The sequence below is a fragment of the Orcinus orca genome, chromosome X (genome assembly GCF_937001465.1).
Source record: "Orcinus orca chromosome X, mOrcOrc1.1, whole genome shotgun sequence".
In the NCBI taxonomy this organism is placed as follows: domain Eukaryota; kingdom Metazoa; phylum Chordata; class Mammalia; order Artiodactyla; family Delphinidae; genus Orcinus; species Orcinus orca.
Window position 1 is genome coordinate 41,933,923 of NC_064580.1, and position 26,754 is coordinate 41,960,676.

Here is a 26,754-nt window from a genome sequence, read left to right on the forward strand (position 1 = left end):
CCATCGACAGATGAATTGCTAAAGATGATGTGGCACATATAAACAATGGAATATTACTCAGCCATAAAAGGAAACAAAATTGAGTTATTTGTAGTGAGGTGGATAGACCTAGAGACTGTCATACAGAGTGAAGTAAGTCAGAAAGAGAAAAATAAATACTGTATGCTAACACATATATATGGAATGTAAAAAAAAAAGTTTGAAGAACCTAGGGGCAGGACTGGAATAAAGACGCAGACATAGAGAATGGACTCGAGGACACGGGGATGGGGCAGGGCAAGCTGGGACGAAGTGAGAGAGTGGCATGGACATATATACACTACCAAATATAAAATAGGTAGCTAGTGGGAAGCAGCCGCGTAGCACAGGGAGATCAGCTCAGTGCTTTGTGACCACCTAGAGGGGTGGGATAGGGAGGGTGGGAGGGAGATGCAAGAGGGAGGAGATATGGGGATGTATGTATATGTATAGTTGCTTCACTTTGTTATAAAGCAGAAACTAACACACCATTGTAAAGCAATTATATTCTAATAAAGGTGTTAAGAAAAATATAATGGTCTCGGGGCTTCCCTGGTGGCGCAGTGGTTAAGAATCTGCCTGCCAGTGCAGGAGACACGGGTTCAATCCCTGGTCCAGGAAATCCCCCATGCCGCAGAGCAACTAAGCCCATGTGCCACAACTACTGAGCCTGCACTCTAAAGCCTGGGAGCCACAAATACTGAAGCCTGTGCACCCTAGAGCCCACGTGCCACAACTACTGAGCACACGTGCCACAACTACTGAAGCCCACACTCTCTAGGGCCCACGTGCTGCAAGTACTGAGCTGCACGCTGCAACTACTGAAGCCCGCGCACCTAGAGCCGCCCTCCGCAGCAAGAGAAGCCACCACAATAAGCCTGTGCACCACAGCGAAGAGTAGCCCCTGCTCGCTGCAATTAGAGAAAAGCCCGTGCACAGCAACGAAAACCCAACGCAGCCAAAAAAATTAATTGATTAATAAAATAAAAGTAATGGTCTGGGGTTTCTTAGCTGAATATGAAAAATTGAGAAGTAAGTGGGGGTAGTGGTCAATGAGGTTGGAAAATAGAGAGGATTTGAACCAGTGGCTGAAAGGAGAGGGAACTGTGGACAAAAAGCAGAATGCCTGAGCTAGTGATTTCAGAGGTGGAGTCGTTGCTGTGATGAAAAAGACTAGAGGAGAAGATCTTTGGAGATATTTCCACTTTTGCAGTTTGAACACCTTCACCTGGTGGAGATGAGTACATTTGCTTTCTATCGTCATTAACCTTACAACACCTTCCCCAAGGGGGTGTTCATTATCCTCCCGAAACAGAGCAAAAATTAGCGTTTTTAGTTCTCTTGGATTTCAGGCACTCTGATCTGCCTCTTGGACTTCCTGTCACTTTTTCATCCACCCTTGAGTACATGTTCCTCCTTATGGGTCCTTTTATTTTTTTTAACTTTTTATTTTATATTGGAGTATAGCCGATTAACTATGTTGTGATAGTTTCAGGTGCACAGCAGAGGGACTCAGCCATACATACACGTGTATCCATTCTCCTTATGGGTCCTTGTAAACACTGAGCTCCTGAGAAATTCCACCATCCTACCACTCTGAGTCTGTAAATGTCTTTTGCTCATGTGTGTCATAATAGGCTAGGTTATTCTGTGCTAACAAAGGACCCCAAAATCTCAGGCTGGAAGGTATGGAGGCACTAAAACTTATCTGCATTTTACAAATGAGTAAACTGATCTTCAGGGTGTCTGTAAAACGTGCATGGCCCTCAGCGGGCAAAATCCTAGGAAGACGACACTTATATTTCCGCAAAGGCTACACCTAAACAATTAAATGCTCTGAGTGAACGCAGTTGTGCTTCCAATTCCTCTGGACCACGATGCACTATGCAATCTGCGTCTTTATGCTAGTGGAGAAGTGCTCCCATCCAGAACTCAGTAACACCCACCCCGGGGCTGACGGGGGCGCTGGATGTAGATAGTGACCAGGGGCCCCATTCTAAATAGTGTGGAGGCGAGTCTGCTTACGACAGAGATGGCCAAGCAGGGGACATAAAACAGGAGAGACAGTGGAGTTCTCCGGGTGGGGTCCACGTTCTGTCACTGGGTACATTCTGTACACACGAGTCCCTCCCTTGCCTGCACTCAATTCATGAAGACTTGACTTCATCACGGAGGGGTTGGGGAAAGGTGGGGTCTGGCTCCGTGCGCCCCAGCAGGCATCCCCCGCCCCGCGGCAACCCCTCCCAGATCAGGCAGAGCCCTGGACGAACCCCAGCGGGTAGAGAGGCGGGGAGAAGCTGCGGGGTGGAAGGCGGGGCGGGCCGCTGCCTAGCCGGCCAATAGGCGGCTCTCCAGCGCGGAGCCTGGAGAGGGCAGGGGATTCGCCACTAGCACCACCGCCTCCAGAGTTTCCCTTGTGGATGCACAGCCCTAGTGACTCCGCTCCTCCCGGCGCAGAGGGGCTCCAAGAGGCCGGAGGAGCGCACTCGGGACGGGATTTCCGAGGAAAGGGAGAGGAAGGGCGCCCCACCCGCTCTGGAGGGGTTCAGTGAACGATGAAGGGCCGGCGGCGGCGGCGCCGCCGAGAGTACTGCAAGTTCGCGCTGCTGTTGGTGCTGTACACGCTGGTGCTGCTGCTCGTCCCCTCTGTCCTGGACGGCGGCCGCGACGGGGACAAGGGCGCTGGGCACTGCCCGGGCCTGCAGCGCAGCCTGGGAGTGTGGAGCCTGGAGGCGGCGGCGGCGGCGGGCGAGCGCGAGCAGGGCGCCGAGGAGCGGCCCGCCACGGAGGAGGACGCGGGCCGGTACCCCAGGTCCCGGGGCAACCTCAACGGCGCCGTCGGGGAGGCGGCGTCTCGCGAAAAGCAACACATCTATGTGCACGCCACCTGGCGCACGGGCTCGTCGTTCCTGGGCGAGCTCTTTAACCAGCACCCGGACGTTTTCTACTTGTATGAGCCCATGTGGCATCTGTGGCAGGCGCTGTATCCGGGAGACGCCGAGAGCCTGCAGGGCGCGCTGCGCGACATGCTGCGCTCGCTCTTCCGCTGCGACTTCTCGGTGCTGCAGCTGTACGCGCCGCCGGGGGATTCCGCCGCGCGCGCCCCAGACGCGGCCAATCTCACCACGGCTGCCCTCTTTCGCTGGCGGACCAACAAGGTCATCTGCTCGCCGCCGCTGTGCCCCGGCGCGCCCCGGGCCCGCGCCGAGGTCGGCCTCGTCGAGGACGCCGCCTGCGAGCGCAGCTGCCCACCCGTGGCTCTCCGCGCCCTAGAGGCCGAGTGCCGCAAGTATCCGGTGGTGGTCATCAAGGACGTGCGCCTCCTCGACCTGGGCGTGCTGGTGCCCCTGCTGCGCGACCCCGGCCTCAACCTGAAGGTGGTGCAGCTTTTCCGCGACCCGCGGGCCGTGCACAACTCGCGCCTCAAGTCTCGGCAGGGGCTGCTGCGCGAGAGCATCCAAGTGCTGCGCACCCGCCAGAGGGGCGACCGCTTCCACCGCGTGCTGCTGGCGCACGGCATGGGCGCTCGACCCGGGGGCCCGTCCCGCGCACTACCCGCCGCCCCGCGCGCCGACTTCTTCCTGACCGGCGCGCTCGAGGTGATCTGCGAAGCCTGGTTGCGCGACCTGCTGTTCGCGCGCGGCGCGCCAGCCTGGCTACGGCGCCGCTACCTGAGGCTGCGCTACGAGGACCTGGTGCGGCAGCCGCGCGCCCAGCTGCGCCGCCTGCAGCGCTTCGCCGGGCTGCGCGCGCTCGCCGCGCTCGACGCCTTCGCGCTCAACATGACGCGCGGCGCGGCCTACGGCGCGGACCGGCCCTTCCACCTGTCGGCGCGCGATGCCCGCGAGGCCGTGCACGCCTGGCGCGAGCGCCTGAGCCGAGAGCAGGTGCGCCAGGTGGAGGCCGCATGCGCCCCAGCCATGCGCCTGCTGGCTTACCCTCGCAGCTGGGAAGACGGCAACGCCGAGCCGTCCGAGGACGAGGAGACGCCGCCGGAGACGGGGGCCGACGGCGCCACGTAGCCCCGCTCCCGCGCGCCCGGGACGGATCCGGGTAAGGTGGCCCCCGGCAGGGTAGGGTCAGGAAAGGGTCTTGGGGAGCTTGGATCAGCCTTCAGGGGGAGGGGAGGGATGCCATCTCAGATCGATCTCACCCGATGAAAATAGATCCGAGCGGTAGGGGAAGTCCAGCTGGGAGCATTTGGGAGAGTCATTGGGATCTCTAGCATAGCCCCCTGCCTTCTCAGAGGAAGACCCAGAGAAGCGAGAGGTTAATTATGGCTAAGGCGGAACGCAGGTCTCCACACTACCAGTTTCCCCTATGAAGTAAAAGGTAGGATCGTCTGTGGAGAATGAGGAATGGGGGAAGGAGAGGGAAGAGGGATATCACGGGTCTGAGCAGAGTAGAGAAGGTTTGAAAGTCACAATGAAACTTGAGACTGGGAATTGACATGAAAAGTACAGGATTTCGGGGACCATATGAGGTCCATGATTATGACTTTATCTTGATGCCACTAGGTCCTGTGGGGAAACCTTTTGCAGCAGTGTTTGCAGGCACAGGGAAAACCAAAAGCAAAATTTGGGGGAAAGTTATTGACTCTTATCCTACCTACCCCTAATGTGTTTCATATTTCTCTGCCTCTGCCTCTCTGACGTGTGCAGACTCCGAGGCGTTCTTTCAGATTTACCAAACATACAGTCATAGGCCTCTCTTGCAACAGCTTTTGCACATGTGTGTGCCTCAGGCTCTGGTATACTGGCGTGGAATGGACTTTGCTTTCCCCTGGCTCGAGGGGTGGCTCCCCCCACCTCCCACCTCCGCCCCCAGTGGCTGGCGCTCCCAGGATATTTGACCATATTCCGTTCACATCAGGTCACAAAAGCTGCCTGGTCTGCTTCCTCTAGTGCAGACAGAACCTCAGGGCTGGGCTTCCCTCACTCTGCCCGATCCACTTGAGAGATGGAACCTTGGATCGGCAGTAGCAGCTTTGGCTGTGACTGCTGAAGGAGCTTTGTGAAAAGACATTCCCTTTCTGCCCCCCTCCCATTTTTTTCTTTCTCTGTAAAGCATATATCCTAAGGTATCCTAAGATGCCAAAATGGGGCTTAAATGATCTCAAAATGTGTTCAGTGTCTGGGTCGGCCTATGGCCTGTTCAATGGGATGAGGGAAGTTTGTTCTACGTGATGTTGACCTCAGGAGTCTAGTTAGTGGCATGGGAATGCGATTTCCCAAACTTTGTGTGAGCTGGAAGAGTGCAGCCTTCTGCACTGTGCAGTCCAGAGGAGGAAAAGCAGTGCCGGGTGGGCGGAAATGACTTAAGTTTCCATTCATTAGTTTATAGTGTAATTCAGTATTCCTCTGGGATGAAGCCCTGAGGACAATAGTCGAAGACGTTAATGAAGATGGATTTTGTTGTTGTGAATAGAGCCAGGGTTTCAGAGTGATTTCGGAAGCTGATTTTCCTCCTAGTGATCAAGTCGTTTTCTTAGTTTCTGTAATTGCTTAGGAAGTCTGTGTTCTTTCCTGATTTCCAGAGTGAAGGTAAAAGGAACAGGGTGACTTGTCACATTTTAACAAAAACATCCTTTCATCTGCTAATCCTGTATTTACAGATGTAACATAATGGGTCTCCAATCCTCCTTCACCGGTCTGAGGGAACGCCTCTCGAGGACAAATGGCTGCAGCATTTTATGGTTTTAAGAATTGACAATCTCCCAGAAACTCTGACTCTTTTTTTTTTTTTCATTTTTACTAACATTTGGCACTGACTGGGGTGAGGTAAGAAAGTGAATAGAGAGGAGGGTTAGAGGACACAGTCTTCATCCTCTAGGAGGTTAGAGTCTGTGCACGTGACAGTGACTATGGGGCCAGACATCAGTGCTGCTGTTTGGAAGAGCCAATGGGGCTTCCTTTGCAGGGCGGCAGGGACATCTGGGAACAAGCTTTAGGCTCTTTCATACTCTGGTGACTGAGCTCTTCCTCCCACATTTCTGCTGGAATTATCGGCCACTTACCATGTCACCACCAACTAGTGGATTTATCAAAATGCTGGTTCCGAGAAAGGTAATGTTACCAACCAACTGATGAGTTTCCAAAAGTCTGTCACACTCCACTCTAGGAATGGGAAGGGGATGGATCCTCAGGTGTGATGTGTTGAGTTAGGCATTGTGGATATAGCATTACTGTGACTGTCGATGAAAATAAGCAATAAACAATCTATAATAAGAATAGGAAAGAGTTTCATTTGAGCCAAACTGAAGACTATAGCCCCGAAGACCGGAAGACAGTCAGATAACTCTGAGGAACTGCTCCAGAGAAGCTTGGTTTTCAGACCAGTTTTACATCTTGTCAGAACAAAGAACACTAAGCAACTCAGGGATCCGTTCCTTCAAGGTTTCCAAAAACAAACAGACAAACAAAACAAAACAAAACAGATCAGCACATATACCGCGAGCCAGTATGTCCTCAGCACCTGGGAAGGGAGTCTTATCATTGAAGGAGTACCAGCATGAGCGTCCCAGGAAGGAAGGCATTTAATCTTTATTTTTTTTTTATTATTATTTTTTTTAATCTTTTTTTTTAATTTTTTTTTAATTTTTTTTTTAATCTTTATTTTTAACACAGACATTCTTTACTTCTGGTCAATGCGCCCTTTTCTTTAATAATTAAAGTAGAAGTACCGTGTACGTTTGATAGGCCACAAACAGGCTGTTTTAGTTAGCATCACATTCGGGTTAAATCAGGTATAAGCCAGAATGACTTCCCCATACCTCCACATGTGAACATTTCTTTCATCATGACATATTATCAGTTTTACAGATGAGAAATCAGAGATTCAGAGAAGTCAGGTACCTTGCCCAAAGTCACACCTGGGCTGCTGGGCTGCTGAGCCGAGTGTTAGACCCCAGAGCTCAGAATCTCTCCATTATAACACACCCTCACCTGCCCCCCCCTTTACCGTCCCCTGGCACCCTTTTGGCACTGCAGCCAGGCATAGTGGCTACTCTAGGGTGAGAACCACACTTAGCTTTATTACTAACAAACACTGAACAAACGAATAAAATATCCCTGAGCGCTGCCAACAGCACCTACACGGGAGAGCCCCTGACTCTATAGCCGGGCTCCTCATGGCTGTCCTTCGCTCGGGGCACCTGAGCACCCTTGGGGCACCCTCGGCTCAGCAGTGAAGAGGGACTGCACGTGAATTAACCTGAGCGACTTCTGGATGCTCCAGACCTGACAGCCAGGATTTGGCAGGGAGGGAGTCAGTGCGCTTTTTTCAGGGCTGGGTGGGGACTGCAGCACCAAACCAAGTCACCGAGGACCCCAGGCCCTTTCCATCTTTTCCATCTTCTTGGCTTTCGTTCACCAACTTATCTTCCTACTGTCACAAGATGGTAGCCTCAACAAGAAGCATCATTCCTCACCCAACCACACAGGGTTGTGAAAATGCAGAAAGGAAGGAAGGTGGTTACTAAGGGGTAGCGTTTTCCCTCATGTATCTCTCTTTCCTCCAATCTGGTTATAAAACCATCCGCAGAAACCCCTACCCCAGTCGACTTCCTTTTATGTCTCACCGGCTAGAACTGGGTCACGTGTTCTGCCCTAGCCCAGTAATTGGTGAAAGGGAAGGGGGTTGTCATGATTGGCTTAGACCAGTGCGTTCTCGGCCCTGGCTGAACATTACAGTCACCTGAGGAGCTTTTTTTTTCTTATGTCAATATTAAAAATATTCCATCCTCAGAGATTCTGATTTAATTGGTCTGGGGTGGGATCCAGTTATATAATTACTGTATAATCCCCCAGGGGATTGTATAGTGCAGCCAAAGTTGAGAGCCACCTACCTGGACCCGTCATGCTTCATCCCCTGTGCTGAGCCCTTGCCCCTGGAACAGGATGAGGATGCAGACTAAAGTTGATGAGCAGTGAACTGTCTGCCATAGTCATTTATGTGAAAGAACTTGGAGCTGTGAAATACCAAGCAGCTGTAGGGTGTTAATATGGAAACGTCTTAAATTATTCACGGCTCCATTTATCACCCTCTCACATTCCTTCAAATGCTTCGTTGTCTGTATCTCCTTATCTCTAATCCACCATGGTACACTATCCACTACCATTCTGAACAGACTCATGTGCTGTCCTATCCTTTTCAGCAGGTATCCGTTTGACCTCTGCCCTTGGTAGGACCCAAGATTTCATTTCATTAGGCATTTAAGACATCTTGGTCTTTGTTCTTCACAAGATAGATGGACCCTCTGATTGAAATTAGGAAGGGAGGTAAGTGCACTGTAACCGAAACCCCAACAATCAGAAAGTGTTCTTTCTAAGGAAATCATCCAAACAAAAAGAAATGAGCAGCCATCACCAAATCCCTAACAAAGCATTTTGAAAGTCATTCGATTTTAGTAAAGCCAAATGGCTTATGTATAAAAATCACTGAAAGGGAAATCTCTTGCTTAAACAGTAGTCTGTACTGCTAAAGAATAGGCATTTGTTAAACATTGTTCCTACCTAGAATTTCTCATTCAACAAAATTTGTTCAAATCCCTAATTGTAGTAAAAGAATGAAGCTAGAACACTCCCTAACACCATGCACAAAAATAAACTCCCAATGGATTAAAGACCTAAATGTAAGGCCAGACACTATCAAGCTCTTGGAGGAAGACATAGGCAGAACACTCTATGACATAAATCACAGCAAGATCCTTTTTGACCCACCTCCTAGAGAAATGGAAATAAAAACAAACAAATGGGACCTAATGAAACTTCAAAGCTTTTGCACTGCAAAGGAAACCATAAACAAGACGAAAAGACAGCCCTCAGAATGGGAGAAAATATTTGCAAATGAAGCAACGGACAAAGGATTAATCTTCAAAATTTACAAGCAGCTTATGCAGCTCAATATCAAAAAAACAAACAACCCAATCCAAAAATGGGCAGAAGACCTAAATAGACATTTCTCCAAAGAAGATATACAGACTGCCAACAAACACATGAAAGAATGCTCAACATCACTAATCATTAGAGAAATGCAAATCAAAACTACACTGAGGTATCACCTCACACCAGTCAGAATGGCCATCATCAAAAAATCTAGAAACAATAAATGCTGGAGAGGGTGTGGAGAAAAGGGAACCCTCTTGCACTGTTGGTGGGAATGTAAATTGATACAGCCACTATGGAGAACTGTATGGAGGTTCCTTAAAAAACTAAAAATAGAACTACCATATGACCCAGCAATCCCCCTACTGGGCATATACCCTGAGAAAACCATAATTCAAAAAGAGTCATGTACCACAATGTTCATTGCAGCACTATTTACAATAGCCAGGACATGGAAGCAACCTAAGTGTCCATTGAGAGATGAATAGATAAAGACGATGTGGCACATATATACAATGGAATATTACTCAGCCACAAAAAGAAACAAAACTGATTTATTTGTAGTGAGGTGGTTGGACACAGAGTCTGTCATACAGAGTGAAGTAAGTCAGAAAGAGAAAAACAAATACATTATGCTAACACATATATATGGAATCTAAAAAAATGGTTCTGAAGAATGTAGGGGCAGGACAGGAATAAAGACACAGATGTAGAGAATGGACTTGAGGACACGGGGAGGGGGAAGGGTAAGCTGGGACAAAGTGAGAGAGTGGCATGGACATATATACACTACCAAATGTAAAATAGCTAGCTAGTGGGAAGCAGCCGCATAGCACAGGGAGATCAGCCCGGTGCTTTGTGACCACCTAGAGGGGTGGAATAGGGAGGGTGGGAGGGAGACGCAAGAGGGAGGAGATATGGGGATGTATGTATATGTATAGTTGCTTCACTTTGTTATAAAGCAGAAACTAACACACCATTGTAAAGCAGTTATACTCCAATAAAGATGTTTAAAAAATTCCCAATTGTAAATTAATGTAGGTACTGTGTTCGAGCCAGAGGGCTAGAAGTTAGGATGGGGTGTGTGTGTGTGTGTGTGTGTGTGTGTGTGTGTGTGTGTCAGGGATGCAGTAAGGTGCGAGCAATTTTTAAAAACACATCCACATCCAAATTATTATTGCCCCCTTGTGAGGCTAGTGCTGCCTTTGACCAAGACATTCTTGGAGCTCCCCCTTGGGGCTGCCTTCCCAGGCAGGACCCCCTCAGTTGATGGTGGATTTAGTGTTTAGGAAAAATCACAGCTCATCAAATGTGGTGAGTGAAGCAGGGGAGGAGGCTGGTCCTGCGAACTGAGGTGTGGCCATAGAGTAGTAGCAGAGTCATTCCTTGGCTCATATGAAATCAGGTTTTATATTAGGGTACAGGAACCCAGGCATCAGAGCCTGGCTTTCCTGGTTACTACATGATTGACCTTGGCAAGTCCCGAAACCATTTTGGCTTTAGTGTTCTACCAGTAAGAAGGCGAGGTTGAATTAAGAGGATTTACGAGTTTTCTTGGCACTAAGTGGGGGTGTGTGTGACATTTATCGAGTGCCTATTTTGTGTACTGTGTTACTAGCTTAGTGCATGTTGTCCGAGTTAGTCCTCATCTTAGCTTTATGAGGTACATAGTATCCCCATTGTATGGATGGTGAAACAAGCTCAGAGAGGTTGGGTAATTGCTAAGGATAACACAGCCACAGGATTAAAATCAGGTGCTCTCTATTTTGAAACTAGTGTTAAAAATTTTTTAGGAATAATATAAGCACATGGCGAAAAAAGAGTTCAACAGTTTAGGAGGATATAAAATACCTGCCAGGCTCACTTCGTAGAAGTAACCACTATGTTTCTTGTGATATATGTCTAGAAATACTTTATGCAAATTCAAACAGAAGTATGTAGGCTTTTTGTACTTAAATCTTTTTAATTCCTTAAAATTTAAAAATTGAGATCTGACATAACATTATATTAGTTTCAGGTGTACAACATAATGGTTCTCTCTTTGTATATATTGCAGTAGATATCCACAGTTAGTCTAGTTACTATCCATCACCACACAAAGTTACGTAGTTTTTTTCCTTATGATGAGAAATTTTAAGATCCGCTTTCTTAATAACTTTAAAATATATGGGAATTCCCTGGTGGTCCAGTGGTTAGGACTCCGTGCTCTCACTGCTGAGGGCCTGGGTTTGATCCCTGGTTGAGGAACTGAGATCCCACAAGCCGTGCGGCACGGCCAAAAAAATAATAATAATACACACACAGCATTATTAACTGTAGTCACCATGCTGTATATTACATATCCCTGACGTATTTATTTTATACCTGGGATTTTATACCTTTTGACCCCTTCACCCAGTGCCTCTGGCAACTACCAGTCTGTTCTTTGCATCTGCAAGTTCATGGGTTTTGGGGTGGGAGGCGGAGGGCTAGATTCCACATATAAGTGACAGCACACAGTGTTTGTCTTTCTCTTTCTGACTTATTTCACTTAGCATAATGTCCTCAAGGTCCATCCATGTTGTCACAAGTGGTGATATTTCATTCTTTTTTTATGGCTGAATAATAGTCCCTTGTACACGTATATACCACATTTGCTTTATCCATTCATCCACTGATGAACACATAGGGCATTTCCGTATCTTGGCTATTGTAAATAATGCTGCAGTGACCATGGGGGTACAGGTATCTTTTTGAGTTAGTGTTTTCATTTCCGTTGGGTAAATACCCAGCAGTGGAATTGCTAGATCATATGATGGCTCTATGTTTAACTTTTTGAGGCGCTTCCATCCCATCTTCCATAGTGGCTGCACCAATTCACATTCCCACAATTCTTGGGTGACAGGGAGGGGCACTTTGTTGTACTGGATTTCTGCTGTCATCTACTTAAAGTCCAGAAACATGATGGCAAAGATGAGGTTATGAAAACCGTGCCTTTGAGGAAGATGGTGGAGAGAATTCGAATTCGCAAGTCCCAGATTCTAAATGATGAGGTAATCACTATCTTGGATGAGTACTTGAAGTTGTGCTATGGAGAGAACATGGCCATGGGGCACGTTCACCGCTCTCAGCCACCCATCTACCAGTCCCTGGCCAGCAGCTGAGGGCACGTATATCACCTGGTTTTTTTTTAATAAGTAAATAAATAAATTTATTTATTTTTGGCTAAGTTGGGTCTTTGTTGCTGCGCGCGGGCTTTCTCTAGTTGCGGCGAGCGGGGGTCTACTCTTCGTTAGGTGCACGGGCTTCTTGTTGCGGTGGCTTCTCTTGTTGCAGAGCACAGGCTCTAGGCCCGCAGGCTTCAGTAGTTGTGGCTCGTGGGCTCGAGAACCCAGGCTCAGTAGTTGTGGTGCACGGGCTTTGTTGCTCCTCGGCATGTGGGATCTTCCCAGACCAGGGCTCGAACCCGTGTCCCCTACATTGGCAGGCGGACTCCCAAACACTGTGCCACCAGGGAAGCCCTATCACCTGTTTTTGAAAAGTCCCAATACTGACTACATTTAATAACTAAGGGCATATTTTTCGTTCTATAAATTTAGTGAGAATTTTAGGGACTATTTTTCAGTATCTTTGTGCCAGTTAAAGTGGGATGCTTTTTTTTTTTTTTTTTTGGCTGTATGGCTTGCGGAATCTTAGTTCCCCCACCGAGGATCGAACCTGGGCCCCCTGCAGTGGAAGCGCAGAGTCCTAACCACTGGACCACCGGGGAATTCCCTAAAGCGGCATGCTTTTCAATCTAAAAAGCTTAATTTTATAAAATTGACTTACTTTTCTAGACTAAAATTGTATATGCTTTTGGTAATTGGAAACTGAGAATATTGGCTGCTGATTGTTGCCGTCATGTTCTTACAAAATTATTTTCCATTTTTTATAGAATGTTCCCACAGCTAGCTGTGTCATAAGGTACTGCTCAGTTCATCCATTTATCCTTTGGCAAAGGGTCAGTAATGTTTAGAGAAAGATTTGTGGGCTTAAACAAGAAACTTAATGCCAGCGAATTGATTTAAAATCCTTTACCGATTAGCAGTAAACTTAATGATTAAGTATTTCACTTTTGTTTAGGGATTTTTCTGAGGGTCTTTTGTGAAGAATCTTTTCTAAGTAATTCTTCCCTTTCCTTTTCTGTGTCAGTGTTTCAGAAAATAGTGAACTCGAGTCCTCTGCTTTCTCTAAATCCACTTGTGACAAAAGCTAACTTGTGAGGTATGATTTAAAGGTTACAGAGATAAAACTAATGAAACCTAAAAAGACAAAAAGTTCCTATATCTTCTTTTCAGTGACTGTCTAGTATTTCATTGTAGGAATGTATTGTAACATATTTAACCAGTTCCTAGTCCCAACATTTCATTGCTGCATTTTTAATAGCATCTTTTGCATACATGTAAGTACATCTGTAAGAAAAATTTCTGTAGTAGGGTGATGGTATAGAGCAAAAGGTATACAGGCTTTTTTACATTTTGAGAGGTTAAGTTGTTCAACGTTGCACCAACATCTGCCCCCACCAGCTGTTTCTTGGAGTGTCTGCTTCCTAGACTTTCAACAACAAGCATTTTATCTATTTATTTTTTCAGCATGGCTAGTGTGATAGGTGGAAAACCCTTTCTCCCAGTGCCCTGGCCCTCTCTGACCCTACAGTTCATCTCAGGCGGTGAATAAATGCCTCCCACCTCAGGTTGTGATAACCAGATGCCAAGATGAAATTCATTCCTTAGTCCTTCTTCGATGCACCTGGGTTTGCAAAGTGTCACTTCTGTGGTTCTTTTGAAGGACTGGACACATCTTGAAATCAAAGTGATCATCCCTTTATAAAACACACTTACACAGGACATCAGATTGTAGCAAGCTTCTTATTAAGCTGAACTTCTCCTACTGCTGCTGCAGGGGATTGTACCTAGTGACTTGAACTTCAGCTATTTCGGGACACTATCAGTGGGGAACTGAGGCTGATTTTAAATGAGGTTGAACTCTATACATTTTCTCTCTAGTCCTGAGAGCCCTCTTTATTGGGGGCGGGTGGAGGGCAGAAGTGCCCATTTACAGTTGTTGAGGCAGGATTCAGAGGATTTTCAAAGAGGCTTTTTTAGTCTGGGCAGGGATTTGTTTCCCATGAATATTAATGTAATATAAATAATTGGGAGTGATGCTTTTAAAAAACATTTATAAGCAGCTGGCTTAAAATTCCTCAGTCCAAACAGTACAGAAAAGACTGAAACTGAAAAAAAGCCTGGCCCCTCATCCTCTCACTTCGTAATGGAACCTGAGGAACTTGCTCTATTGAAAGAACCATTTCTGCTCAGGTGCAGTATAAAATAAGAACAGTAGGGACTAAGAAACAGCTCTGGCCCAAGTTCAAGAACACAGGGAAGTGGAGAACTACTGGGGAGTTGAACAGGAAGCAGTTTCAGTCGGAGCAAAGTTGCTGAGCTCAGTGATGTCTGCATGGGAATGGGAAGCCTTCAGCTCTGCTCCAGCCCACAGGCGCCAAGCCAGAGCCCATCAGTCCACTGGATGCTGAGAAGACATTGGAACGGCAGCTGGCAGTGAATGTTTTGAAATCTGGGGGGTTAAGGGGTGGTGGAAGACGACCACCACGTTTGACTTCAATGATGACCGCAGTGAGCAAATTTCTCCTCCCCTGAAATGGATGCAGCAGGGGGCTTGGCTATAGAGTCACATTCTAAAAATAGCCACTGAGGTAGTAGACTTGTGTTCTTCTTTTTTCTTTTTTTTTTGTCATCATTATTTTTTTTACATCTTTATTAGAGTATAATTGCTTTACAATTGTGTGTTAGTTTCTGCTTTATAACAAAGTGAAGCAACTATACATATACATACATCCCCATATCTCCTCCCTCTTGCGTCTCCCTCCCTCCCACCCTCCCTATCCCACCCCTCCAGGCGGTCACAGAGCACCGAGCTGATCTCCCTGTGCTATGCGGCTGCTTCCCACTAGCTATCTATTTTACGTTTGGTAGTGTATATATGTCCATGCCTCTCTCTCGCTTTGTCACAGCTCACCCTTCCCCCTCCCCGTGTCCTCAAGTCCATTCTCGTAGGTCTGTGTCTTTATTCCTGTCTTACCCCTAGGTTCTTCATGACATTTTTTTTTCTTAAATTCCATATATATGTGTTAGCATACGGTATTTGTCTTTCTCTTTCTGACTTACTTCACTCTGTATGACAGACTCTAGGTCTATCCACCTCATTACAAATAGCTCTTGTGTTTTTCACTCGTGGAATGGAAGCCCTTTCTTTTAAGTGTTACCTTCAGGCAGAGGTGTTAGAAGGAGCCCCGAAGGCACAGGGAGAGTTGTCAGAATGCGGGGCAGTCTCTGGGCCCTGCCAGCAAGAAGCCTCAAATCTGGCCTGAAATCCAAACGCTTAGAGGGCCAGCTTGGACAGATTAATCTTGTGTGATTAAGATGGTTTGGTCACAGTAACCAGCAGGCTGGAAACAGCAGCCTAACTGAAAGGCTGAAGTCGAACATTACAGAAGCGTTTGTAAGCTATGGGGAGCGGGTGGGGACTCGAGACTCTGAGTTCTTTTGTAAAGATGATGAACTGGGGAAAGTTAGGAAGAGCACAACTGGGAGGCTGGCTGAAGCAGTCCTGACATACATACAGATCAAGTGAACATCAAGGAAAAAATGTCCCAGGGCTTTGAGGGTCACTTTCCCCATGACTGAGACCAGACATTACCAAAAAGGACTCATTACTGCCTCGGAGAGCTTATGGGAACAGTAAGCCAAAAATACTAAAACCAAGATAATGTTTTAAAAATAGGACTTCCTTTCAAACAGCCTAGAGCTGGCGTATGTTAAATATACAGATTTTAGAAGGAATAAAATAGATGCTGTCTCTTCCTGTTAAATAAAGGATATTGCTAACAGGGATGTGAGAAGGGAAAACAATACATTTTTCAGGTTCTGCAAACAACAAAAAAGTTAAACTTCGTTGCCTTTCTGTGCACTCCCCTCCCCCACCCCATCCCCCCCAGCTGGGAATTGCCAAGGAGACTATTTTACAAAAAGGAGATGGTTGGCTAAAAATAAACACACAGCCCTACCGAAGACCAACAAAACTCCCAGCATTATCGAATGCCTTTTAGATTTATTTTTATTTCTCAGCAGTCAAAGAGAAGGAGAAATCATTCTGAGCTCAGGAAAAATCCATGTCCTGCTCCTAAGTATGGCAATCTCTGGCAATCCTACAGGCCCAGGAGAAGACTGGTGTACGGCTCGCCAGTGTCCTGTGAGAACGTGAACCTGCTGTTGGCCATGGGGCCATTTCATCCCTGCCAGACTGTGCACAGTGCTAGGAAAGGGTGGCACAGACACAGTGCCTCGCTCCGCAGGGAGAGAGAACCAGAAGTGATGGGCTAGACTTGGGGTGACACACAAACTCTGTAACCTGACTAGCCATCCTAACCTGTGAATCCTGAAGCTGATCGGGAGTGGCCCTAGTGCCCCCCACTCCATTTGGCCCCCTGTAGAGGCCAAAGGGCTGCCTGAATGGTAGGTCCAAGCTTCCCAACCCTGTGCCCTCACTAACCTCTGCCAACCCCACTTGGTAGTTGGCAAACATCTACAAGTGGGCGGTCAAATATATATTATAAAATACTGACTCCGTTCCTTTATTTGAGTTGGGAACGACTTTACTCACAAAAGCAAGTAGGTACACCAATTAAAATTGTATCTTGGAGCAGCTCAATGAAAGGAAAAAACCAAAGTCAACTAGCCAAACTCACGTCTTTCCAAGTTTTATTAACACTGGTTTGGAGCGCATTCCTTTTGTTCTGAAGTGAGCTCAAAAATTTAGGAAAGTTTTAGCTGGGCGTGGGTATGATAAAATTGGAAACGTGTTATTATTTTATTCTCTTCTATTGGGGAAATGTAATGGCCATTCCGTTTTTGCACTGGCTGACTCTGGGTCTTGACTAATGAGTCCCATGGAATGAGGTTTTATTCTGAATTCCGGAGCAGAGAAGTGAGTCCTCTTCTCCCACTGGAGGCAGGGAGGGATGGAGATGCAGCTCAGCTCTGGACATGGGCTGCCCAGGGTCAGGCAAGTGGCTTCTCCCCTAGTTTCCCCCTTTACTCCCCAGGCAAGAGTTTTGTTTGTTAGTGGGGTTTTTTTTTAAAGATTTCTTTGAATGTGGACCATTTTTAAAGTCTTTATTAAATTTGTGACAATATTGCTTCTGTTTTATGTTTTCGTTTTTGGGCGGCAAGGCACGTGGGATCTTAGCTCCCGGACCAGGGATCGAACCCACATGCCCTGCATTGGAAGGCGAAGTCTTAACCACTGGACGGCCAGGGAAGTTCCTTATTTTTCTTTTAAACTCAGTCTCTGTTTTCACCTAAAGGGAGAGTTGTTTCATGTATTAAATAGGACTGAAACTAGTATTGACTAATGCAAAGATACTGGTGCCCCCTGCCACTGCTACTTCATTTTTCAGATTGAAAGTCTGGAAACGATTTATAACATGTATGCTGCTTCAAGTACATTTCTAGGCTGTTTGGGGGGTGTGGTTGTATTAGCAAACTCCATGTTTCCTGTTCCATTTTGCTTTAGAGTCACAGGGAGGGAACGCTTGCACTTTGACATTTCTGGTATTTCAAGTATTATTTTAACATTATCCCTAGGCAGCGCCCTTAAAAAAAAAAAAAGACAACTTAATGGCTCTATTGTCACAAACTTTGTCAGTTATTTCCGTTTTCCTTGGCACTGCATTTCACTAATTTGAGGTGAAAACAGGAAGGTGAAGAAAGCTTAACCAAGGTTAACATAAACTTAGATGGTAACATCACTCACAAGGGGGCTGTTCCAGAGTAGGATATTGGGAGATGACCCCCCGCCACACACACACAAAACACGTCGCCCTTGAAAAGGAGGCTAATGCCTGTCCTCGGCCCATTTGTTCTGCAGCGGGTCCGAGAGGAAGGCTGTTACAATAGGCTGGAAAGTAATTCCCCCATGATAACGGGACCCACTGAATACCCGGAAACCTCAGCTCCCGCAGCCAAGATGCCAGGTCCCTGCACCAACTTTTAGCATCTGTGAAGTGGCTTCTGGTGGAGAACCTGGGGCACCTCACCTGGCACAAGTGTGTGCGCAGGGACAGGTGAAACCAAGAAAACTGGAAGGAAAGAGGGTCTAGTAGAAATCTACAAGTGCAATTCAAGGAGGGGAGGGAGGTGCCCATGCCGGTTCGCAGAGCCACCGGGGACGCCCAGGGATCGGTATCTGACTTGAAACGGGCCAGGAAGGCCACTGAAAGAGGCAAGTTCATTTGGCCGAATCTTCTGTTCTCAACCTTGAAAGCTGGCAGGAAGTTGATTCTTCCTCGTCCCCCATCCCAGCTTCAAACGTTGAAAAAAGTTTGATTAAAATGCTAAGAGTGTGTCTTCCTGGGTTATTCCGCCCGGAGAGCCGCAGCCAAGCCAACTGCAGGCAATCACAGCCTGGAATGACGTTTCCCTTTGATGGCAATGAGGCTATTAGTAGGTCAACCAGCTGCAGTTAGGGCCCGGCTGGTCATTTAAGTACTCAGGGGAACTGTAGCAAAGGAGATAAAATACACCCAACTCATGGGAGTATGACTTTGAATCTTTAAGTAAACAATCCATTTTTTAAAAGTGCAAGTGAATTTGTGAATTAATTTGAGTATTAATTAAGCCATTAAGGAATGACTTCACACTTCAATGCCACATATTAAAAAAAAGCCTTTTATACATGCTTCACAAAACAATATACAGAAATCTCTGTAATTCTGGAAATTAATTGCACCAAGACAGTTTTTAAAATTATCTATTCTCTATTATCATACAGGATAGGTCTTGAAATAGTTTTGACTTCAGAATGACCAGAAGGGTCTACACCATTTCAGGTGGTTCAGGCAGTAGTAAACATTCTCCCCAGACGCTGGACAAGCGGAAACAATTTTAACCAAGAAGTTTAGTAGCTTAAAATTTACTTCTACATTGTTAAACATCTAGCAGTTGTAAAAGGGCAAAGCTGGCTACTTGGTAACTGTAGCTGGCTGATAACCTGAGCGTTCACTTTTAAACTATGCATGCAAACTTGAACACTTCATTGCTCCAAATGAATCAGGCCACATAGTATTAAGAAGAGTGGGGTCTGGAGTTAAATTCTTAATCCTATATCTAAGGAGCTTAAGAATTTGGGGGATCATCACACTAAGAATTCATGGACATGTTAGTGTTTTAAACACAACCAAAAGTAATTAAAATGGGAGGAAATTAACTGATAGTTTTTGTAGGGTCTACTTGGAGGTGAAGTGAGAACTGGAAGGTATTTGAGCATCCCTGCCCTGGTGCGGTGACATTCAGGAACTGAGACCAAACCAGAAGAACAGGAATCCATTTCTGATGTGAAGAAAGGGCCTTGTGGGGTTGCTGCCTGGGCCCAGCCTGGCTTAGCAGGACTTCAGAATTGTTCTTCAAATACCCCAGAAGCAGTAATAGATCTTTGAGGGCACCTGTTTCTCCTCTCCTCCCACCTTGTACTGCTGGGTGATTTGATAAAAAGAAAATTTGGACTTACAAAAAGCAGCTTTTCAGGTAGATTTTTAAAAATTTTTTAAAGAAGGTTTTTAATAAAAGGACTTAAAGAGTGCTTATGGGTCCACAGGTTGGGCTGATAGTATCTCCATAAACATCTGTCAGGACATAGGATATGATCAGGCAACATTTAGCACTTGGTTAGTTTTTGACAGAAAGCCACCCTGAGTTACTGCCAAGTGTTCTCAGTCTTTAAAATGACCCAAATGGAGAGCTGAATGCATTGTACAAAGAAAGAGTGACAGAGGAAAACTTTTTATTTTGAAATAACTATAGACTCATGGGAGGTTGCAAAAATAGTACAAAGAGGTCCAGTGTACCCTTCACCCAGCTTCTCCCAAAGGTAACATGTTACACATCTTACACATAGATCAATATCAACACCATGAAATTGACATTGGTACAATCTACAGGCCTTATTCAGTTTTTAACAGTTTTTACGTACACTCATTTTGTGTGTATGTGTGTGCATAGATCTGTGTGATTTTATCACATATACGTAAACATCACCACAATCGAGATACAGAACTGTTCCATCAGCAAAAAGAAATTCTTGTGCTATCCCTTTATAGTCGCATACCCTACCTCATCCCACCCCTTTCCCTGGCAAACACCAATCTGTACCCCATCTCTGTAACTGTGTTATTTCAAGATTGTTATACAAATGGAATCATACAATATATAACCTTTTGAGATTGTCTGTTTTCATTGAGCGTAATTCTCTGGATATCCATCCAGGTTGTTGCATGTATCAATAATTCATTCCTTTTCATTGCTGAGTAGTTTTCCATGGTATGGATGTACCACAGTTTGTTTAACCATTAACCCATTTGAAGGGCATTCGGATTGTTTCCAGTTTTGGACTATTACAAATAAAGCTGCAATGCATATTTGGGTATAGGTTTTTGTGTGGATGTAAACTTTCATTTCTCTGAGATGAATGCCCAGGAGTGGAATTGCTGGTTTGTGTGGTATATTATGTTTAGTTTTATAAGAAACTACCAAACTGTTTTTCAGGGTGGCTGTACCATTTTACATTCCCACCAGCAATGTATGAGAGAGAAATTTCTGTGCAGCCTCGCCAGCACTTGGTATTGTTGCTATGTTGTATCTTAGCTGTCCTAATAGGTATGAAGTGGTATGTTATTGTACTCATTTGCATTTTCCTAGTGGCTAGTGATGTTGAACATCTTTTTGTGTGCTTATTTGCCATCCATATCTCCTCTTTGGTGAAATGTTGGTTCAGGTGTTTTGCCCATTTACTAACTGGATTGGTTTTTACTCTTGAATTTTGAGAGTGATTGGTATATTCTAGATAAAAGCCCTTTGTCAGATATGTGGTTGCAGATATTTTCTCTCAGACTGTATCTTGTCTTTTCATCCTAACAAGATCTTTGGCAGAGCAGAAGTTTTAAAATTTTGATGAAATCCGATTTATCATTTTTTCTTTTGTAGATTGTGCATTTGATGTCATGTCTAAGAACTGCCTGTCCCTCACCAGTATCACACTGTTGTGATTAATGTCGTTAGATGTAGCTTAATATTGAATAGAGTGACTATTCCTACTCTATTCTTTTCCAGAAAGGTTTTAGCTATTCTAGTTTTTTTGCCTTTCCATATAAATTTTAGAATAAGCTTCTCTGTATGTATAAAAGGCATTGATAGAATTTGGTAGGAATATTGTTAAAACTATAAATCAATTTGGGGAAAAAATGACATCTTTACTTGAGTCTTCCAATCCATGAACATAGTTATATCTCTCTATTGATTTAGATTGTTTGATTTCTTTTATTGGTGTTTTGTAGTTTTTGGCATACGGGTCCTTTATTGTTTTGTTAGATTTATACCTAAGTATTTAATTTGAGCGATCATAAATAGCATGAGTTTTAAAATTTGGTTTTAAGATGTTCATTTCTAGTATATATAAAGTTGATTTTTAAATATTGATCTTGTACCTGCAAATCTGCTGAATTCACTTATTAGTTCTAGGAGTTTGTTTTGTATTCCTTGGGATTTTCTATGTACATAATCATATAAACACAAATAAGGACTGTTTTCTTTCTTTCCAATCAATATGGCTTTTCTTTTTCTTGCCTTATTTCATTGGCTAGAACCTCTAGCACTATGTTGAATAAGAATGGTAAGTGCAGACACCTTTGTGTTCTTCCTGATCTTAAGGGGGAAGTATTCAGTCTTTCACCATAAATAATGAAGTTAGATGTCGGTTTACGTAGATTTTTTTAAACATCTTTATTGGAGTATAATTGCTTTACAATGGTGTGTTAGTTTCTGCTTTATAACAAAGTGAATCAGCTATATATATATATATATATATATACATATATCCCCATATCTCCTCCCTCTTGCGTCTCCCTCCCACCCTCCCTATCCCACCCCTTTAAGTGGCCACAAAGCACCCAGCTGATCTCCCTGTGCTATGCGACTGCTTCCCAGTAGCTATTTTACATTTGGTAGTAAATATAAGTCCATGCCACTCTCTCACTTCGTCCCAGCTTACCCTTCCCCCTCCCCATGTCCTCAAGTCCATTCTCTACGTCTGTGTCTTTATTCCTGTCCTGCCCCTGTGTTCTTCAGAACCATTTTTTTTTCTTTTTAGATTCCATATATACGTGTTAGCATACAGTATTTTGTTTTTCTCTTTCTGATTTACTTCACTCGGTACAGACTCTAGGTCCATCCACCTCACTACAAATAGCTCAAATTTCATTTCTTTTTATGGCTGAGTAATATTCCATTGTATATATGTACCACATCTTATTTATGCATTCCTCTGTCGATGGACATTTAGGTTGCTTCCATGTCCTGGCTATTGTAAATAGTGCTACAATGAACATTGGGGTGCATGTGTCTTTTTGAATTATGGTTTTCTCTGGGTATATGCCCAGTAGTGGAATTGCTGGGTCATATGGTAGTTCTATTTTTAGTTTTTTAAGGAACCTCCCTACTGTTCCACGTAGTGGCTGTACCAATTTACATTCCTACCAACAGGGTAGGAGGGTTCCTTTTCCTCCACACCCTCTCCAGCATTTATTATTTGTAGGCTTTTTGATGATGGCCATTCTGACCAAAGTGAGGTGATACCTCATTGTAGTTTTGATTTGCATTTCTCTAATAATTAGCAATGTTGAACATTTTTTCATGTGCCTGTTGGCCACTGTATGTCTTCTTTGGAGAAATGTCCATTTAGATCTTCAGCCCCTTTTTTGATTGGGTTTTTGTTTGATATTGACCTGTATGAGCTGTTTGTATATTTTGGAAATTAATCCCTTGTTGGTTGCATCATTAGCAAATATTTTCTCCCATTCTGTTGGCTGTCTTTTCGTTTTGTTTATGGTTTTCTTTGCTGCACAAAAAAGTGGCTTCCTTAGGTTACACGTATGTAACTAATCACAACCTACTGGTCTCAACATTTTACTACCACCTCAAGTGAAGTGTAGAAACTTTATGTCCATTTAGGTTCCATTATCCTGTGCCCTTTATAATTCTCTTATAATATTTTCTCTCTGTATATTGAGAACTACATCATACAATGTTATAATTTTTGCCTCAACTGTCAAACATAATTTTTTAAACTCAAGAGAATAGTCTATTAAATTTACTTCTATTTTATCCTTTCTATTCATTCTTCATGATGTTTCAAGTTTCCTTCTTTTATCCTTTCTTTTCTGCTGGAAAAACTTCCTTTAGCAGTTCTTTTACAGCAGTTCTATTGGCAATAAATTCTCTTAGTTTCCTTCATCTGAGAATGTCTTTATTTCACATTCATTCCTGAAGGATATTATCATGGAATATAGAAGTCTGAGTTGACAGTTATTTTCTTTCAGCTCTTGAAAAATGTCATGCCACTTCCTTCTGGCCTCCATGGTTTCAGATATGAAATCCACTGACATTCAAATCATTGTTTCCATAAGTAGTGCATCATTTCTCTCTAGTTGCTTTCAAGATTTTTTCTTTGTCTTTACTTTCCCGAAATTTGATTATGCTGTATCTTGGTGTAGATTTCTTTGGGGTATTGTTGGGGTTCACCCAACCTCTTGAATCTGTAGGTCTTTTGCCGAATGTGGGAAATTTTTAGCCGTATTTATTCAAGTACTTTTTCAGCCTCAATCGCTATCCCCTCTTTCTGGAACTCTAATTTTAAAAAAATGAACACTAGATCATTTATTGTAGTACCACAGGTCCCTGATGCCCTGTTCATCTTTTTTCACTCTACTTTCTCTCTTTTGTTCAGATTGGGTAATTTCTATAGTTATATTTTCAGACTCACTAATTCTTTACTGTCATCTGCATTCTGCAATTTGGCCCATCCAGTGAGCTTTTAAAATTTTGGTTATTGTATTTTACAGTTCTAAATTTTCCATTTGGTTCCTCTTTCGTTTTTGTATTATATTTCTTTGCCAGGAATTTTTTTTTTTTGCTTCAAGTGTGTAACTGCTAATTGAAGTATTTTTATGATGGTAGCTTAAAATCCTTCTTGGATAATTTCAGTATCTGTGTTGTTTCAGTGTTGGCATCTGTCAGGTGTCTTCTCTCATTCAAGTCAAAAATCTCCCTGGTTCTTGGTTTGACAAGTGATTTTTTTTTATTGTATCCTAAACATTTGGCATACATTTGAACATATATTATGAATCTCTGAATTTTATTTATTTTAGCAGGCCTCCACTGACAATGTGCTGGTAGAAGAAGGGGTGCATCACCTGGTTATTGCCAGATGGGGGTGGTAGTCCAGAAGCCCTGGCTTCCCCTAGGCCTCTGCTGACAGGAGGGGGGATTTTTTTTTTTGAGGTGCTTGGGTTCTTTCTAGGCTGACCCTTTCCCTGCCCTTTGGCTAGAGATAACAGGCTTTTCATGGGGCTTTTATGGTCTATGGCCATTGGTATTTCTGGCCTGCTGGTTCTTCAGCATCCATCCTAGGATATTGAGGAGGCAAAAAGAAAACCCAGGCAACTCACACCTGTGTTGTTCCTCAACTCCCAAGGTCCCTAGTCAGTCCAGCTTGTTTTTCCTATCCTTCAGAGTCTTATCTTCATCTTATAAATATATTTGGGAATTTTAGTTACACTTTGTGGGAGGAATAAGGAGCAATGCATCTATTCTACCTTTCCTGGAACCACAGTCAGCCTGTCTGGAAATTGGTTTTTATTAAACTAAATTCAACTGAAATTTGACATGCTGGCTCTTTCTTTATGTAAATAACCAGTACTAACAGAATGCTAAAGGTCATGAGACAGGCCTCAAGGCATTTATGAAATCAGTTCTTGTCTAATGCTTAATGTGAATCTTTATTGCACATTTTTAATCACCTTGAAAGTGCTCCTTACCCAAACTCTGCTGCATCAGTAGTTCTATCAAGTTTTACTACATTAGAAAATGATGTCAAATTTGGCACATATCCGGGGTCAGAGGAAGGATCACAAGAAAGCCAGAAACCGGTGGCAGAACTAGCATGAACATCGTCAGTTCACCCTTTGCCGCTCCCATAAAGTGATGCAGCAATGTGTTTTAATGGAAGATGGAAAAAGCCCAGATCCCACAGAGGTAGGAAGCTGGACTCGTTGCTTATATACAGCCTCAGTTTTACAGAACAGCTGATCGTTGTTGGCATGATTTATTTCGCACATACGAACCAGTACACAAGTGAAAGGTGGATGGTTACATGGTCGGTGCCTAAAGGTACAGCTTCAGTCCCAGCCCTTACCCCACTCTACCCAGCAGGTCTCAGAAAGTTTTCTTCTCAACAGGCGCCCCACAGCACCAGCTGCAGAAAGCACAGTCACACTAAGAGAGGTGCCCCCATCTTTATCCTCACCAAACACCTCTTGGGTCACAAGCAGAAATGATAGATACTGATTCTGTATGGGTCTACAGCATTGGATAATGCAGCTTAGGTAGGGAAGATTATAGGTTTCATATTTAAGAGGCCTTATGTCATCAAGGTTCAACAGGCTTTCCGTGGATTTCTGTGTTCTGAAGTTCAAACATCCTTTGTTCCTTCCCTTCCAGGTCAGTCACCACGAACCAGGCCACTCAGCACGTTGTCCCAGCATTGGAGAAGCCATGCTGTGGAGAGTGTCTATCACACTGTCAGAGACTGGGGCTTGACTTGGTACCAACTGCTGTGCTATTCTGTGGAGCAGGAATATTATGAGCTGTTAAATAATGACTGACACATTGGTTGAAATGAAGTTTCCAGTAAGGAAGTGACAGTGCAATGTGGATAATTATGGCAATAAAATAGGAAGAGCTTTAGTTCCCAGCCTGACCCTGCCTCTGCTGGAGCCATGTCAACAAGGCGTTCTCAGAACAAAGAAGAGACGTGATTTGGTACCATTTCCCATCAGCAGGTGTCTGGACAAAACATCAATGTGAATAAGGTTCAAGTGCAGTCCTGTGTATCTTGATTAAATTACTTAATATTAAATAAAAGGTCTGGGTGGTATTTTTTAAAATCTGACTCATCCAGCTCTAATTCAAATAGCTCCCCTCACCCCGACCCTTGAATGGATTTTTAAAAAGTAATTTCTCTCCCTGGGGTGGGAGAACCCTAATGAACTGAAAGAAATTTTTGCTTTTAAATTGTTCTATATGATGTTTTTGTAAATTATATTATTAAATGACTCTGGAGTCACTGTTAATGACAAGATTTGGTTTTGCTCTGTTATGATGTAGTTCAATTGCATGGTTTAGGGAAAAGCTAGTCTACATACAAAAGAACACAAAGACTATGAAGGAAACCATAGTGAGCTCAATAATCTTAGCAACTAGCCAACACTCAAAGCCTGTTAAAGATGATTGCAGGCCAGGAGAAGTCACAGGCAGAGACCAGGTTTAAAGTGTTTCTTTTCATCCTAAGGCACATTTTTAACATCTAAAAAAAAATCTGTTGCTGTGATTTTTAGATCTAATTTTAAAACTAAAAATTTTCAAGCATCTCAATTCGGGGTCAGCAAAAAACTTTTCTGTAAAGACCCTGATAGTAAATAGTTCAGGCTTTACGAGCAGCTAGTTGTTCACTGCTGTTACAACTCCTCAGCTCTGCGTGAAAGCAGTCACAGACAGTATGCAAATGAGTGAGTGGAGTGTGTGCCAATAAAACTTTATTTACAAGAACAAGCAGTAGGCTGGATTTGGTCCAGGGGCTGCTGTAATTTGTCAATCTCTGTTCTAAATGAAGTTGGAGAGGAATAGCTTCCACCCAGAACAGAACC

The 26,754-nt window shown here is 44.2% G+C and overlaps 2 protein-coding genes across 4 annotated transcripts in view; one reads left to right on the forward strand and one right to left on the reverse strand.

The window, feature by feature from the left end:
* Positions 1 to 2,386: 2,386 nt before the first annotated feature.
* On the forward strand, positions 2,387 to 26,187 carry CHST7 (carbohydrate sulfotransferase 7). 2 transcript variants are annotated; one of them, XM_004282006.3, is made up of 2 exons: positions 2,387 to 4,071; positions 25,550 to 26,187. In XM_004282006.3, exon 1 carries the CDS (start codon positions 2,574 to 2,576, stop codon positions 4,038 to 4,040), a length of 1,467 nt encoding a protein of 488 aa, XP_004282054.1. In that variant the 5' UTR covers positions 2,387 to 2,573; the 3' UTR covers positions 4,041 to 4,071; positions 25,550 to 26,187. The 2 variants fall into 2 exon arrangements, with proteins under 2 accessions (XP_004282054.1, XP_033265605.1); XM_033409714.2 differs by lacking the exon at positions 25,550 to 26,187 and adding an exon at positions 5,633 to 6,562 and having other exon boundaries at positions 2,396 to 4,071.
* The window catches only part of SLC9A7 (solute carrier family 9 member A7), a 153,062-nt gene continuing 146,248 nt past the window's right edge, over positions 19,941 to 26,754 (reverse strand). For both annotated transcript variants that reach the window (XM_004282005.3, XM_033409712.2), the window contains exon 18: positions 19,941 to 25,672. The gene's annotated coding sequence lies outside the window, so the exon portion shown is untranslated. The remainder of the gene's footprint in view (positions 25,673 to 26,754) is intronic.

Excerpts from the sequence above, each read along its gene's own strand:
- CHST7 (XM_004282006.3), top strand. The coding sequence starts at position 2,574 with ATGAAGGGCCGGCGGCGGCGGCGCCGCCGAGAGTACTGCAAGTTCGCG.